At 41.6% G+C, this 16,797-nt stretch overlaps 2 protein-coding genes across 3 annotated transcripts; one reads left to right on the top strand and one right to left on the bottom strand.

Annotated features, from left to right (window-relative positions):
- The first annotated feature begins 2,297 nt into the window (after positions 1–2,297).
- On the top strand, positions 2,298–4,021 carry LOC306704619 (heart- and neural crest derivatives-expressed protein 1-like). Its single transcript, XM_079171049.1, has 2 exons — positions 2,298–2,795; positions 3,854–4,021. Exons 1-2 carry the CDS (start codon positions 2,316–2,318, stop codon positions 3,947–3,949), a joined length of 576 nt encoding a protein of 191 aa, XP_079027175.1. The 5' UTR covers positions 2,298–2,315; the 3' UTR covers positions 3,950–4,021.
- A 2,783-nt stretch (positions 4,022–6,804) lies between these two features.
- Positions 6,805–14,508, bottom strand: sap30l (sap30-like). 2 transcript variants are annotated; one of them, XM_079171277.1, is made up of 5 exons: positions 13,773–14,508; positions 12,510–12,527; positions 10,753–10,875; positions 10,304–10,402; positions 6,805–8,694 (listed from the first exon to the last, which is right to left on the bottom strand). In XM_079171277.1, the coding sequence occupies exons 1-5, from the start codon at positions 13,956–13,958 to the stop codon at positions 8,548–8,550; spliced, it is 573 nt and encodes a 190-aa protein (XP_079027403.1). In that variant the 5' UTR covers positions 13,959–14,508; the 3' UTR covers positions 6,805–8,547. The 2 variants fall into 2 exon arrangements, with proteins under 2 accessions (XP_079027403.1, XP_079027404.1); XM_079171278.1 differs by lacking the exon at positions 12,510–12,527.
- Positions 14,509–16,797: the final 2,289 nt, after the last annotated feature.

Here is a 16,797-nt window from a genome sequence, read left to right as displayed (position 1 = left end):
TCTGTACTGCTCCTTTTCTTTGTATTGTTGCAATCATTTCGGTCTTCAGTTCTGTCTGTTCCTCTTGTGAAGCACTTTACTTTGAAACTTGCAAATAAAAAGTAAAAGTCACGCAGTGTACATAAGGGTTCTTGGGAATGGTGTTAAATTAATGATGCATAAAAGTGAGAGCAGCATTTTACTACCGCAATGCATTTTATGAGTTAGTCACATTAGTCACGTTTTGACCTGCAAAAAAAAGCGCCCATAACTCCAGGGAGTCAGAAGTTCCATATTTCCTTCAGTGTAAAGTTGAGCAACATATAATAACTTAAATTCCACTGTCTCAAAACGAGCAAACGTATTACTTATTATAAACATGATAATTATGAACTTATTATACTGGTCATATCAGAGACAGTATGTGGTATTATAGCGGGATATTAATTATTTTAATATGTTAGTGGTTGAAACTTATATGATAATATTGAATCAAAACAATTATAAGTTCATCTACTGAGGCCATGAAGACTATATGCACCTATCGGAATAGTGTAGATATATTTTAAGAATATAAAAGAATACAACGTGTGAAGTACTATATGCGCATTTAGGGATATGATCTGAATGTTTCCGTGCAGTATTCTGTACATCCGTGTAAAATAAGCGACATAACGTTGTGACTGATGGCTCTTTATTGAAACACGGGTGGACGGTGAAATATGCTGCAAACTGCCGTGCAGCATGTAAACAGTGAGCAGGCCAGGAGAGCTTTTATGGAATACATGTAACCCTGCTGCACGGTGACACCTCCTGATTTATGACTGTATTTAGATAAGACGCGGCCCGTAAATGGTTTCCAAATAGCACCAAGGTCATGTAAAGTAATGGGATAATGTTTTTTAGTCGATGGAGACAGGATGATGTGTTTAGTGTGTAAGGAGCTGTGGGGAATTAATGCGGAGATAAAGCCGCTATTGCTGAGGTATGATGACAACAGGCCGGCAGACTGTGGCTGTCCAAAGAAAAAGTACCAAATACCTCATCAAACTGTTTCATTTACACTTCCCAGAGCGCTCTGACATACACCTCATGTTATCGCTGGAAAATGAGACAATTATACTGTCGAAATGCAGCCAAATTACGCACAAAACAGCCATTACGCGTTTAGGAAAATATTAAATATTTAAAAATACGGCTGAAGGAGCTGGAACAGAAAGACACAAATAATAACAAAAGGTTGAGAGTAAATGTATGGCATGAAGCAGTACACTGAAGAGGCATTGGACGGATAATTTATTAGATACGTTGTCATAATTTTAATGCGAAGAAAATATTGCCATTATCTGTTCATTCCTCGACAATGAATTCGTGTTATCCAATTAAAAAATAATCAATCGAAAATCTTAGTTTCTAAAGGCGGGATATCTCAGTATAAGATAATTTGTCAAGTCTGTGAATTCAAAATGCAGAGTTGGAGGCCTTTTTCTCTTTTATTTGTATGTGCGCAACTACAAAATCAAACGGAATTCCACATTCCCTGCTGTATTCAATTCCCTGCACGATCGACCACGAGTTGACAAATAAAAGAACACAAAGGAATTATTTTCACCACTGAATGACCAAAATCACACCCAATAAACATGCTTAGCCAAACATAGGGTGCGTAAATTATGTGCGTAAAACCTCTCCAACCACTCGAACTGACAACAAACTCCTTTTACTCTCTCCAAAACTTGAAGACAGTTAAACCACTTTTCCCCCCATCATATGTGCACGTCTGTGTAGCCAGAGACCAACTCCAACAACAAGCAGATATTTGCTGCTTGAGCATTGCCGTGAGATTATGGCACCATGGCGCATGTTATTGCAAACGTCTCTAGACTCTCCTCCCATCCTGGGCGCTTTCCTCTATTGGCTGCCTCCATTCCACGCACACATCCAAATCATATAAACCTGGGGGCCTCACACCTACACCCGGGTCAAATTTCTTGGACAAATCAGAGCAACAGCCTCTTCGGGAAACCATCGCAAGAAAGAAAGACAAAGTGGAGCCCAGCACAATACATCGCCAAGATTTGTCCTCTGGAATTATAAACCTTTTTTCTCGGCCTCTTTCGCCTCGGCTATAGTCGCTTTCAGAATGACGACGATGTACAAGTTGGTGGCTACGTTTGGTTTGACTCATTAATGCATTTAAGGGAATACATATTTATGTATTGAATGAGTTCTGTTGGCTACCGATCCCCGAGAAGAGACCGTTTTGGGGCAGTACCGGAGAGAGACCGAGGGCGAAGGAAAACACCGCAACGAGCACATTTTTCATCCCGCTCGACATGAACCTCATCGGGGGCTACCAGCATCACCACCACCTGATGCACGAACCCTTCCCGTTTGTCCAGCGGTGTCACCAGGATGCGCCGTACTTCCAGAGCTGGGTGGTGAACCACGGTGAGGTGCCCCCGGACTTCCAGATTCAGGCGCCGTACCCGGCCGCGGAGCACGGAGCGCCGGGAGAGACGCACGACGCCCGTCTGGAGGGGCTCCAAGCAGGGATGGGGAAGAGGAGGACGTCTGGGCCGAAGAAGGAGCGCCGGCGGACGGAGAGCATCAACACAGCTTTCGCCGAGCTCAGGGAGTGTATCCCCAACGTCCCGGCCGACACGAAACTGTCTAAAATTAAAACTTTACGCCTGGCGACCAGTTACATCGCCTACCTGATGGACGTCCTGGCCAAAGACACCGGGGAGACGGAGGGCTTTAAGGCCGAAATTAAGAAATTTGAAAACCGGGATATGAAAAGGAAACGGGAGCCGGTAAGTAGAAGCCTGCAAAACCTTCTTGTGGATCAAAATGACTGCAAACCGAAACAGTTCAGTAGTTAGTTAGACTGTCTTAGTCATTGTAAGAAAAATAGCTGGATGACTGGTTCCTAATGGAAACATAATATTTTAAGGTGGAATTTAACGATACGCGCTGAACAACAAAACCTAAATATGAAACATGTTTTTAAGATTTACAGTTTTACTTTTCTCAGTCTGCTTATGATCTGAGTTATATAATAATTTACAACTGAAATATTATTTAATTGTATTCTTAGCCAATAGATCCTTAATATGTGGTATAAAATGAATCCTTTCATATTTAATGGTATTCTTTTAAATATCTCTGACCCATAATAACAAAGCATGTCTACTGGAGGCTACTCATGGATTTGTGCCTCAAACAGTCAAAACTTCAGCTTCTTAAAATAAGAAACGTTTTATCTTCATGCACACTGAGATCACTCCGTCACATTTTGACTGTAATATTATAGTACAAATATTACTGCTACATTACGAAATATTTATTGCTCCAGATCACAATATGACGACTTATATATCCTCATAATATATTTAACGCTTTAAAGAAACATCTTCACAATGTGTGTAGGTGGATAACGCTTGTGTTTGCTATAATAAACGACTAATATGGATGTTTATAAAACTACATTTCCGATTAGCCTTATTCATTTTAAATTTCGCATCATTATTTAAAATTATTATGTCATGTGAGGTAGAGGGTAGTCTTTTTACATATTTGTTGAATCCTTTGGGATTTAGTCTCATGGTTTGATCAAGATGTAATGAATGCCTGCATGTGATGTCATGACCCTGATTGCGTCACGAAGGGCCCCCAAATCATTACATTGTGACGAAAAACAGCATGTGCCATAGTTTTGTAGAGTCTTTCCAGATCAGACTCTCAGAGGAGCGTAAACGTATGATATGAATAAGTCAGCACGAAATGCAATATTCTAAGAACTGATCAAACCGGGGTCCCTGTGTGTGAGCCTCCCCTGCTGATGATCATGTGGTGTTTCTCGGTGTAACAGACTGACGGCCTGCAGGAGTCATTAGGAGCCGAGAAGAAGGTGAAGGGCCGGACCGGGTGGCCGCAGCAGGTCTGGGCTCTGGAGCTCAACCAGTGACCCTCTTCCTCCTCTTCCTCCTCCTCTGAGAAAAAACCTCCTCAGACTCTGGCTTGAAATTGTAAAGAAAAAAACAACAACCACTCACTGACTGAACCCAAACACACCGCTGTGCACGTGCAATGATGCGCAAAAGGAGAGAGAATCAGAGGACAACATGCAAACAAGGTGAGCGGCGGAGGAAAACAACACGATGGACAATTTGTTGATCTTCTTCCCTCCTGCAGTTTCTAACTCGACACACACACACACACACACACACACACACACACACACACACACACACACACACACACACACACACACACACACACACACACACACACACACACACACACACACCTACACACCTGACTGTATGATATTTGTGGTATTTCTGCTTTTTGATGTTTCCACCCTTCCAGTGCTGTAGACCAGATGTGGCCACGGTGTCAAAAAAAAAATGAAAAGAAACATCTGTCTCCCCTAAAAATGTGTTTTTATCTGGCGTCGTGTGGTGATGTTTTCCACGTCTGATGGCGCTGGAGCAGAAAATAAATACATTATAACAAATGTCATGTGGTGTAAATGCACAGTATGTGTCCGTTGCAGAAGTGCAAACATGATATTTATTTTATTCTTTGTTTGGGATTTTATTTTTTATTTTCTTTGTAATTTATGACAAATCAGTCACACGAGCTGCACAGCACAATATTTAAAACATAGATTTCTCAGAGTGAGTTACCAGAAACAGGATAATAATAGATTGTTGTCCAATCAGAAAAGCATGTGACACACACATATCTTATAATACTTTAATTTTAATTATAACTTTATTAAAACTGTTCTGGCACACTTAACATGTTTTCCATGTGTTGCCAGCATGTTGTCAGTTGGTTTAGCACCACTTGGAAATGAAATTATTTAAGTGTTTTTAGCATAAATTCTGATATATATATATATATATATATATATATATATATCATTATTTTATTGCCAAGTATGGCCTGCAGTTTCTTAATTTTTAGCTGGAAACAAATACAAACCAGACGTCAGATGAGGAACTGCATGACATGGTAAGAAATCTAAAAGTGATGTATTCATTTTAAATATTTATGAATTAAATCAATGAAAACCCAGATAGACCTCTTTGTAATGTGATGTCATGGAAATGAAATTAAATAAAATACAACAAACAATCTATATAATTCCTGTCCATATTGGGAAGCTGAGTCCAGATGAAACACATTTTTGAGGGGAAACCTTTTCTGTTTTTCGACACTGTTTCATCCCGCTGAATTTGGTGCAGTCAGAATATTTAAACTATTATTAATCCAGTATTCCCGGTCAGATATGTAACGCAAAAACTCAAATGGAGTCCTGACTGTTAACTATAGCGGCTGTTGTTGAAGTTTCTTTGTAGAAAATGATTGAATTTACTGAATCTACCTCAAAATTAATGTCACTGTCCGTTCCGAGACACCGAATGTTCCGTAAACGCACAGCTTTCACTCCGACATGTTAAACACTACGATTCAAAGGAAATAAAGGTTTACTTCTGTGCGAAATGCTGATGGAAATGTACATTGGATGTGAAGTTATATTAAGTTCCGTAAATAAATGAATTATTTTAAGTCACTCCAGCTCGAGTGAAGTTGTTTTTTTTTTCCTTTCTCATTTATAACGATTCAATGTTTTATCAAAAACACATTATTCACCTTATTGTCTTTTTCTTTTACCGGTTTTTGGGGCAAGTAAGAGTTATAATCAATGGAAAAAAAAATAAAATCACCAGAAAGAGATGAAGCAAGAATACCACCTAATTTACAAATAACTTAACTAATGATCCATCTTTTAATTTAGGTGTTCATTCTAATTTAATTCCAAGATTTCTTTCCTTTTTGAACTTAATCCCAGAACACCGGTCGTTTCCTCACTTTATATAGAATTCTGAGAAGACACTTTAAATGTCTAACTTTCTTCACACATTTCTGATATAAAGTAGAATATCAACAGGAAGTCAGGACTGTTATAGATCAATTCACCTGGCCTACGATTCAGAACATACAACTTGTTCAGAAGTCAGAATAAAACAATGTTCTACATATGAAATAAATACAATCTTAAATAATACATTATCTCGTCATGTGTGCAACATAGTATTCGACAGGATAAATCTATAACTGCTATCTGAAAGACTCCACCGCACTGAAGTTATTTAGTTAGTAATGAGGTCTCTTTAAAAAATACATTTGGCTCAAAAAGAGTTTTCTCGGCTGTGATAAAGGAGCATCTTACACGATGTTTTTATGTCGACTTATTTTTCCTGTAAACGTGTTTTTAAAACCCGCCTCTCTGCACTGCTGCCCTCCAATTACTGAGGAACTACAGCGACACCTAGCGGCCGGCGGCTGCTCCTGAAACAACACGAGCAAGATGAAACTCCATCCGACCTGGCTGCATTCTCCTTCATTTGTTTAATTCAAGTGTTCATATATATATATATATATATATATATATATATATATATATATATATAAAGTGTAAAATCAGCATTCTGTGAAAGAACAAAGACGAGACAGTTGCTTCTTTCTGTACAATACATTTATTATCATCATCAGGAGCAATAAGCAGCCATATTTAAATATGTTTTTTTTTTTCTTCTAATACATCAATTACGTTAATGTGGCGTGGCCTATATGTTAATAAAGTCGGGTGTTATCTACATGACACTAACAAACCTACAAGCAAAACTGAAAATATAAGAGACACTTAAAAATAAGCCAACAAGAGAGAGAACCCCGGTGAAAGTAGAGAACTCAGACCGGTGGACAAACTTAAATACGATGCAGAAAGAAAAAGCTCAAACTATGTCGTCACCACAATGAAGAAAAAACATTTTAATATGAGTTGATGAGCTGCGAGTTGTTCATTGCCTGGAGGTTCCAGCAGTGCTTTAAGAAGTGAAATAAACGTGTTGGTGTCATCTTAAATGCTTTATGTTGATTGGCTAATGGCCAAAGTGCTACTTTCCCATCAGGGCTTAAAAATCATGGAAACACACAAGACCCAATCCAACAAAAAAAACACATTTTCTTCCCCCAATTCTGCTTTCTCATTCATTTCACTAACTAAACAGATCGGTTACTTGAACACTCAATCGTTAAGACAATAATCGCCAAAGTGCAGAGTCAGAGCGCGTCAATGTTAACGTACAAATATAGAAGAAGTCGAGATGGTCGAGAACTACTTTAGGGGCATAAAAATGTAAAAACACATTTTTTTTTAAAGAACTCATCAGCCAACTTCCTTGTGATGACATCGTTTCTGCAGGCAGATATGGAGGAAAGGCATCCATTTTTGTTTATTTAAATTCCTCAAAAGATTAAAAAAAAAAAAACTTCTGTTTCCGCTTTACAGCTTCTTGAAACATCCATGTGAAGAAAATCAAGACTTGAGCCGTTTGTCCACTAGAAACAGCTCTTAAATATTAAAATGATGCTAATAATCACACACACACACACGCACACACACACACACTCTCTCTCTCTCTCTCTCTCTCCCCTTCAGGTGGTAAAAAAAAAAAGATGGCGAAACCTAAATTCATATTTTCACACAGACAACTTAAGGCTGAACTAAAGCGAAGGAGAAAAAATAATAACGTAGCTTCTGAAACCTGCAGAGAGAGAAGTAATGTGTGTGTGTTCAAACATTCACACAGCAGAGCGGGGCGTAGCCGGACGCTACATCATTCACCACCATCGGTCTTCGAACGCACCACGGAGGAAAGAGATTAAACATCAGGACTGAGATCAGCTTGTATTTGTTTTAAACATTATTGAGTTTTTCTTTCGTGTGAATTCGGTGCCATTTAAACTGACCTGGAGCCCTGATATTCTGAACGTATAACGTCAGTGAAGGCAGCGCCCCCCTTTCCAACAACTCATTCATTCACAAAGAAGAAGAAGAAGAAGAAGATCCCCACTCTTCATCATTCAATCCCAAGCTTTTCTGTTTGGCACAAGCGTTCCTCTCTGCGGACGCGTCGACAGACAAACACTCCCGATTACCCAGACGATCGATTTCACTCTTAAGGCAGCTATATATAGATATATATATCTATATATAGATATATAGATATATATATCTATATATAGATATATATATATATATATATCGTACATTGCATTCAACCAACTTACGAACGATCCCACGCCGTTCTTTTTGTACACATTGACAGTTTACACTACAGCATGACGACGTGAAGCCCCCCCCGCGGAGAGAGAGTCCCGGTCCTCCGCGGTCTTTAGAGACCCGGCTTTTGCCGGAGAAGAGGAGGTGACCATTGTGACGACATGCGAGGAAGGGCAAGCTGAGCGGGGAAACAAAAGATGACTCATCCCACCCGGAATCCTCCTCCGTCTGCGTTGAGCGTCCTCTGAGGACAACGAGAGCTTGTGTTCTGGTCTTACAGAGGAGTGGGCTGCAGGAGGAGCTGCTCTTGGGTTGTTGATGCTGCTGTTAGTGGTGTCCAGGTGGGTTTTTTTTTTTGCGGAAAGTTGTGAATTAGTTGATTTTCGTTGTAGCTGCTGCTGCTGCTGCTGCGGTTGCTGCGGAGTTTAGTCCAGCGGTTTGTTGCCGCCGCCGCCGCCGCCGCCATCGCCTTTCTGGTCCAAGCGGCTCTTGCTGCTCTTCACCATGTAAATAAAGTAGCTCAGCGTCTCCTTCTCGTTCACCGGAATATTCCTGAAGTGACGACTCACGGTCTGCAGAGGAAGGAGAACAACAAGAGGTTCAAACGTTCATCTACGTAGAATGTATTCTCATGAACTGTCTGGTCTTCAGGCTCCTGCTTCCCGTACGGTGGAAAGCTTTTCCTCATTTTACCGAGCGACACGTGTCCATTTCCACTCGTTTCTAAATAAACTCCCGTCTTCACAGGAAACCATTTAGTTTAGGTTTTGGCAACAAAGCTACTGAGTTGGACTTTAGGAAGAGATATTTGTGTTGCAGTGAAGTTACGTTTTATCGCCCGCCCTGTGTGACTCTCTGCTCTCTTTACACTTCCTGGTTAATACGTGGATTACAGACGATTTGCCTTCGTGGGATGTTTACGAATTACAGTGCGTTCGTTTAGCTACGAACGCTGTGCAAGATACAGCGTAACTTTTAAAGGTATCGAAGCGTCTCCAGTCAAACAACAAACCTGCATTTCATCCTTTTTGTACCCAGATCTAGAAAAAAAAGCCATTTACTGCGAGTAGCGAAGTCCAGGACAGAGACTGTGGCGTCTGATAAAACATAAATACGGCGGTGTCGGCATTTTACACAACTGAATTCTTCCAGTCACATGGCGTCACTTTAGGGTTCTGGTATCATGAGTGTTTAAACGATACCCAGCCCTACATGTGATCTCTGCTAGAATACCTTTTCTGTGAAACGAGTTGCTTTCCTCTGTTGGAAGATTGCATAAAACTACAACTCCTCCCGTAAAAAGCATTGACAGCGTTCCTCTGTCTCATCCACCGGACACTTATCAAACGTTCACACCACGGAGGGAAAATCTCGTGCAAAACACCAGCTAATAAATGTCCTATGCTGGATTTATCACCAATATATTCAACTGAGAACTGCTGAAATCTGTGAAGATGCTAAAAGAAAGTGAATATTTTCCAGAGGGAGACTTTTAATGCAGACTTATTACCGGATGTTTGCCTCAAAGAGAAGAAAACAAACATCCTCTGGCTGGTTCCTGTGATCGGGGGACAGCTGTGACGGCTGCTTTATTAATGGTGTGGGAGGCTCATTAATAGGAGGGCCTAACCCGACTAAAAGCCCTCATTCATTCATTCATTCATTCATTCATTCATTCATTCCCACTATCGAGTCACATACGACGGAGAGCGCTACACACAGGAGGGCCGAGCCAGCTGCACCAATCCCACCTGTCGATTCGGCAAATTGGTCTAACAATCTCTCTCCGTGACCAATTACTGTGGGAGAGGAGCCGCCACACTACGCACATCACAGCAAACGAGTGACGTGGAGAAGAAAGAAGCCTAACGAGGGCGGCTCAGCGGCCTTCAACGGTACACAATATGAACCTGATGATTCCAAAGGAAGACCAGCTTCCTCCCCGGGTGCCATTTAAAAGGTTTCTTCTCAGAACTGATGCTGACTAGAAGCATATTTTGTGCACCAAGATAAGATGAATTAGGGCTGTCGGCGACCAAAGAACTTATTAAAGGAGTTTCTCGCCAAAAACGACATTATTTTAAAGATTCGATCGAACACACCATGAGAGTGTCATAGTTAATGAAGCTGTGGAGGAGTCGTAGCGCATGGAGGTGTGTGTGTGTGTATGTGTGCCTTTACCTCTGCCAGCTGAGCCTTGTTGAGTCCGGGCCTGGTCTGCAGCTTGTAGTGTCGCTTGTAGCGTCTCAGCGTGTTCACCTGCAGCTGGAAGAGGTCGACCTGAAAGCACAGCAGAGAGCGGGACGCGGCCGGTCAGCGAATGATGGAGGCGCGCTGACGCTTCGTGACGCCTCCATCTCGGACACATTTTCCATGATTTTACTTCTTCCTCTTTTTTCTAAGGAGATGAATCTTTAATGGTCTCCGTGGAGAAATTGGGTCATCGCGGCTATAAACACTGCAAAAGCACGACTGAGTACAGGATGAAAATAATGTTTCTTAAAAAGAGTAACGGTGGTTCAGCAAGCAGGACAAGTCCACCATCCCTTGGGGTGTTTTTAAGGTTCCCCTTTCTCTACTGAACTTGTAGCTGACGTCTGTGTTGAGAGTAACATCTGAGCCCACGTTACCTCAGGCACCTCCACGTCGTGCTCCGGGGACTCTCCTCCGTCGTCGCTGGTCTTCCTCTTCCTCTTGTTGCGGACGCTCTGGATGAAGTTCTTATGGAAGTCGCAGATATAGAGGTGTCTCACCTACAACGACAATAGTGAGTAGTGAAAAGGAGTAGTCTGCCACGTACCAAAACTCTTTGTAATTTGGCAGCCACACACACAGCATCGGCGTGACTAGCAGTCAAATTCATCATTATCTCAATGTGACACCTGTGTTTCTGTCCCGATATCAAAACGATACTTAATACCCACCTCTGAGATATTTTAAGACTTTAAATCAAACACATTTTAAACCAAACTGAGATTCAAACAGCAGCGTTTCATGTCGTCTCATCACAGGCAGCCGTGCAGGAGCTTTGCCAAGATGAACTAGTACGACAGCGGCAAAGCTGTGGCTGAAAACAGGAAGTAACTAATCAAAGACGCACACAAGAACTCTGTACTCGACCGTGTTTGATGATTTGGTTGGTTGTAATGCCAATTATTGAACAACAGAAGCTTGCTTTGATGCGTTATGTGCTGCCTCAGCTGAAAATGCAACATCAATCCTGGCCCCTGTAAACGTGCTTTGATTCCTCGGGGCCACAACACGCGGTTTGTGACATGAATCCCGCCATGCCTGTAAAAACATCCGGACAAACAAAAGAACACACGGAGCCTCTTCCTCTGGTTATACTAGTTTAGGCACAAAGTCATTTTCTAGGAATCTTAAAAAGCAGATCCTGGGTAGAATTATACAAAAGCAGCAGAAACAACAACATTCATTAGACATCCCCGCATGTGTAGCCGACACCGCTGCGTGCTAAAGGGCCCCCGGGGCCCCCGTTGAGCTGGACGTCCCTACCGACCGATTTTCAAACGCAAGTCTATTTTTGGTGCGTCCATTGTGTCGTTCTGAACGCATTTTCCTGCCGAGAAGCGTTTATTCGTCCAAAAGGTCCACCTGAAGACGACATTGGAAACAGGTTTGTGCGATACACGCTGTAACACGCGGCCTTCATAGACTCAATTAAGATTAAACAAACACGAGTGACCCCAAAATCTCAGTGTACGTTGCATCGCTGATGCACGGATTAGTCAGCTAACGGAAAATATCAAAGAATCATTTGGAACATTACAATAAAAAACACATTGGACGGGTGCAGTTTCTCCTCACATCGCTGTAGATCTGTACGGCCAAACAAAACAAGACATTTGAAGTCTCTAGGACACTGTGAGGGATATCTTTCCTACGCAAACGTCGTGATCTATAACAAAAAAAGTTGCCGGGAGAATGTGCGGACACTGTGAGCCATGCGTACGAACACGTTGAGACACGGGGGGGAGACTGGCGACGCAGATGGTGAGGTGGTGAATTGAAGCCAGATTGTTGAAATCACATGCGAGAGGCACCATTACACAAATAACGACGCCTCTCGCACGTTTAAATTTCTCTTCATAGCACACTTACATATTCTCTTTTTCATAAACAGTCAAACCAGCGGTGTTATTTGTGCTAGTGAGCACATTTCAATTGTAGTTAGTTTCCATATTTCTTTTTTTTTTTTTGTGTGTGAACATGACTTCATTTATTAATTTATGGTTTTATTCCATAGTGACAAACAGCATACTGTACACAGACAAACTGTAAACAGCTATCCGATGCGAGTATCAGAGCTCACTGGAGCAGAGGAGTCACCATCGTGACTGTCACACACCTTCTCCAGTCATCTCACCTGGCAAATCGTCTCCACCTGCACATAAGGATTGTGTAAATTAGCAAAAGTGTTTGAAAATAAAAGCCAGTGACCGCTCTCGCACAATCACTCCATAATCATCATTATCAGTCCCAATCATCAAGAAAACATAAGTCAATAAATTGTGTTCACCTATCAAAGCCTATATATATTCACAGATTGTCGCAATCAGTCGTGATTGCTGTAAACATCTAAATACTACGGTGAGACTCTGACACAGTTAGGACTGCTCAACGGAAACATTTGGGAGTGAACGCAGTGCGGCCCAGTGGCTCTATGCAGGTGCTTTGCATTGACCGTTTATGGTTGAATGTGGGCGTGCACGTGTACATTTGGGATTTATAAAAGAAAAAAAAAATATGGGGAAATAGCTCACTGGCCGGCGTATGGAAGGTTTTTATAAATCTGAATATTGTTTTGGGTCTACGTGCACGCACGTTAGTGTGGATCCTACACACTGTTTTGTGAATGAGACCCCCCGGGGCGTGGAGGCCCCGGAGGCTCTGGTTCGACGATCCAGCTTTTGGTTATGTGTCTTTGCAGGTTTCTCTGTCACTGTGTTCGGGCCAATAACACACGTGTTGACGTTTGGTAGTCCGTAATGTGCGTTTTTGTCGTTTAAAAAAGATACAACATGCAATAGGAAATCAGTGGAAAAAAAAAAAAGATAGCAAAACTACAGACAGAAGCGAACTTGCCACGACGAGGTCCAATGTGGCTTTAAGTGAAACTTGCAGCTAAAGTGTGCGCATGTCGTGGTAGTTTTTTTTTTTACCAACACTGGTTGGTTTGTGCCCCTTTGAAATGAGTCCGGGTTACTTTGACGGGACTGAGGTTAAACAACACAGCTGGCTTCCCTGGCAACAGCCATTTTATGAAGAGCAGGGGAGGCGTGTTTAGAGGAAAACTATTACAATGAGCTGCGAGTCTGCTGCCCTGCACGTAGTCCAGGTAGCTAGCGAAGCTAACGTTAGCCTGACATTTAGACGGAGTCACAATATATTTAGCTATATAGACAATACCACAATCACGTCGCCACTTCCAGCATAAAAAGGACATATACGATTGTGATCTTTTGTTTATTTTTTTTCGACGCTGACCGGCTAATTAGCATTAGCTGACAGCTGACAGCTATAGCTAACTTTGAGCTATCGTCTGGCACCTAGCTACATACACTCACTCACGCACGCTAATTTAAAAGTTTCAAAACAGAATAACGCGGTCACAACAAATTCCACTTACGGTTTTGTCGATGTCGAGCTTGAGCTTCTTCTGTGAGATGCTCTTCTGGATCCTCTTGCTGAAGGAGGCGTTTCCAGCAGACCGGCCGCAGCGCTCCCCGTCCTCGATCAGACAGCAGCTCTGTCCGTAGAACGGCAGCGGCTGCGGTCCATCGTGGCCCTCTTCTTCGGTGCTAAATCCATTCATTCTGTACTGTTGTAGTGCAAAGAAATAAAATAACCCCCCCCAGTAAATAACAGCTTGTGTCCAGCTACCAAATCTGTTGTTGTGCCCTTTTGTGAAAGACAATCAGGTAGCGTTAGCTAATAGCTAACTAGCCACTTAGCAGAGTGGCTAGTTCGCCGAGCTAACCGTCCCCTTGTTTGTTTTAGACACTGGTGACTTGATTTTAAAAGCGATGCCTTCTAATTAAATACATATTCCCCCTACAGATCCCCCCCCGTTAGATCCACACCACAGCGGTGATTAACGTCCAGCTAGCTCGAGTGCTAACTCGGACCGCAAGGTGGCTGAGCTGTGTGCCGCTAACGAACAAATTCCTATGGTGAGCCCAGCGTCACCGCGGTTCAACCCGTAAGCAACCCGCTACTTCTCCCTAAAATTCACATATCCCAACATATTCCGAGGTCAAACGCGACAACCGGCTACAGCAAACTGTACAACTTAAAAAAAAAAAAGAAACCACAGATTTATCAGACTGCAGCTCAACAATCGCGGCACTCTTTCGGGAAACGGATCGTACAATGGACAAGGCTCCGTCTACCGTGCCGGAAGTTTCCGTCCGTGGCGGCGATTGGTCAGTTTCAAATGAAGGCGGGCTTAGCGTGGAGTGTTTGCTATCCCATTGGCTGTACGGGGCATCCGTCTTTTAGCGGCTCTTCCTGATAACAGTCGGCGTCATGTTTTTGTACTCCGAAAACAAGAGTTAAAAGGTGGCGTCGCCGTCAGTTTTGAAGGGGATTTTAAAATACAGAGCAGACCTGCGATGCTCGGTCACCTTTTTTTGTCAGATTTTCAAAAATGAATAAACTGTAATCAATTTCAACATGTTGTCTGCGTGATAAGCTGATCTAAATGTGTACGTATGAACGTGGAATCCACATTCACAACGTCGAAAACTGCGTAGTGAGGCCAGACTGGTGATACAACAGGAACATTGTAAATGTGTATTTCTACCAGTTAGTCGTTCACCGCTCCAAAGACATAACTTAAATGAATTGGTTTGTATTGTTGTTGTTGGATATCGATCAGGACTCAACATGCACGTGATTCCAACGTCAACCGCACGGTGGAGACAGAGGTCCACAAATGATAGTATATTGACACCATACCTGTCAGTCAAACCTTTGTTTTGTTTTTAACATTTTTGGGAAGTATTGTAGCTATGATTTAAAGGAGCATTCATGTGATTTAGAATTGCTCTCCCATAAAGTTTGGAGCCTTGCAAGACGCATATAATTCCCCATAATGTACTTCAAAAGAGTCTTTCAGACTTCACATCCCCAGTTTAAAATGCATGTCTTCTGTCAAATATATCAAGTCTCCAGCTTTAGGATAAACACGACGACATCAGGGTTACTGTGTTATACTTTATACAACTTATACAACTGTTAACACATGCAGTACTCTCCATGACAATATATAGACCTTCATGTGTAAAACCAGTTGAGTGCCCCTAACGGTACCATGATATAACAGTTGGGACATGTGAACAAATTATAATTGTAACAGCAATAGCATCATAATTAACTTGAGTAAGTAAAAGTACATAAGTATTACTGTGAAAGGTCAAATTGCTCATTATGCAGCAGAGAGGACTCATGTCACATTGTTAACGTTATCGGATTATTATTCCTAATTCGTCAAAACATGCAACATTTTAATATTGTAGCTGGTGGTGGAGTTCATTTTACTTTTTATACTGTTGGACAGTTTGACCATTGAACATTCGAACACTGTGTTGTGTTTTAAACACATCATAGGTGTTTTATGAAAGCATAATCTGCAAAGCTTTCACTATGTCAATTAGTTCTAAAAGTACTAATGCATTAATGTGTATGTTGCATCCCACTGCTGTAGATGTTTATGGTTGTATTCATTTAAAATCTTGCCTGGTTTAATCTACAGCATGCATCACTTATTCTATAAAATCACATGTTTGTAGCGTTGTTGTTCTGTGAGAACCACGCATCTCTAAAAAGTCAACTTTTCATGAGCTCAGAAAAACAGCCCAGTTTTCAGCTACGTGGCGATGCATTTTCCTGCTGATCCAAGAGTTTTTTTTAAATAGTTTATTTAGTTTAAGAAGTAGGAGAGTTGTCTCAACAGATAGAGGAACACTTCATCCTTCAGTTTATCAGAAACATTGAATATTAGCATGTGGATTTCACTGGACGGGAAGGGAATGAAAAACTGTAATAAAAAGAAAAGTAGCTTAGGCTGCCAAAGTGGAGTAAAAAGTACAACCTCTGAGATGTTGTAGATATAGAAATACTCAAGTACTTTGAATTAGTACTTAAGTAGGCCACAGTACTTTGTTAATGTCTTTAGTCACATTCCACCACTGGTTCTCTTATAGGTCAGAGCTCTAGTCACTGTTATTTGGTGGATTTTTCTTTAGTTTCATTCTTTATGAGAGAAATAAAACTCATAAACAGTAGTTTGTATTTGACATGCAATCAAATGTAATTGCCTTTTAACAAATAACTTTTGTGATGCGTTCAGTTTTTTCAGCGGTTGTGTCACCGTGTCAGCGAGGCACAATAATAGAACACACTCCTTACACTATAACATGATTCTGGATGTAAATGGCGACGATGGAGCTTGTTTTTTTTCAAAATGAAATTGAGTTTATCATAAAGTCGCAAAGCTGTAGCACAGGGATGAATCTGAATCGTAATGCTGCAGCATCTAAAGTTATATTTAGACATTATGGGGGGAGGTCTGTTCTTATTTCTGTGGACAAAACCAGGTCCATAAAGAAATGGTTTCACCTCAACCCCATCTGACCCCTTTGGGATGAACG

Source organism: Pholis gunnellus (assembly GCF_910591455.1).
Source record: "Pholis gunnellus genome assembly, chromosome: 13".
In the NCBI taxonomy this organism is placed as follows: Eukaryota; Metazoa; Chordata; class Actinopteri; order Perciformes; family Pholidae; genus Pholis; species Pholis gunnellus.
The sequence above is the reverse complement of the archived record's forward strand: the minus strand, read 5'-3'. Positions and strand labels throughout refer to the sequence as shown.

Excerpts from the sequence above, each read along its gene's own strand:
- LOC306704619 (XM_079171049.1), top strand. The coding sequence starts at position 2,316 with ATGAACCTCATCGGGGGCTACCAGCATCACCACCACCTGATGCACGAA. Across the intron at positions 2,796-3,853 it reads TGAAAAGGAAACGGGAGCCG|ACTGACGGCCTGCAGGAGTC; the intron begins GTAAGTAGAAGC and ends TCGGTGTAACAG.
- sap30l (XM_079171277.1), bottom strand. The coding sequence starts at position 13,958 with ATGAATGGATTTAGCACCGAAGAAGAGGGCCACGATGGACCGCAGCCG. Across the intron at positions 10,403-10,752 it reads ACGACGTGGAGGTGCCTGAG|GTCGACCTCTTCCAGCTGCA; the intron begins GTAACGTGGGCT and ends CTGTGCTTTCAG. Across the intron at positions 8,695-10,303 it reads ACAAGGCTCAGCTGGCAGAG|ACCGTGAGTCGTCACTTCAG; the intron begins GTAAAGGCACAC and ends CTTCCTCTGCAG.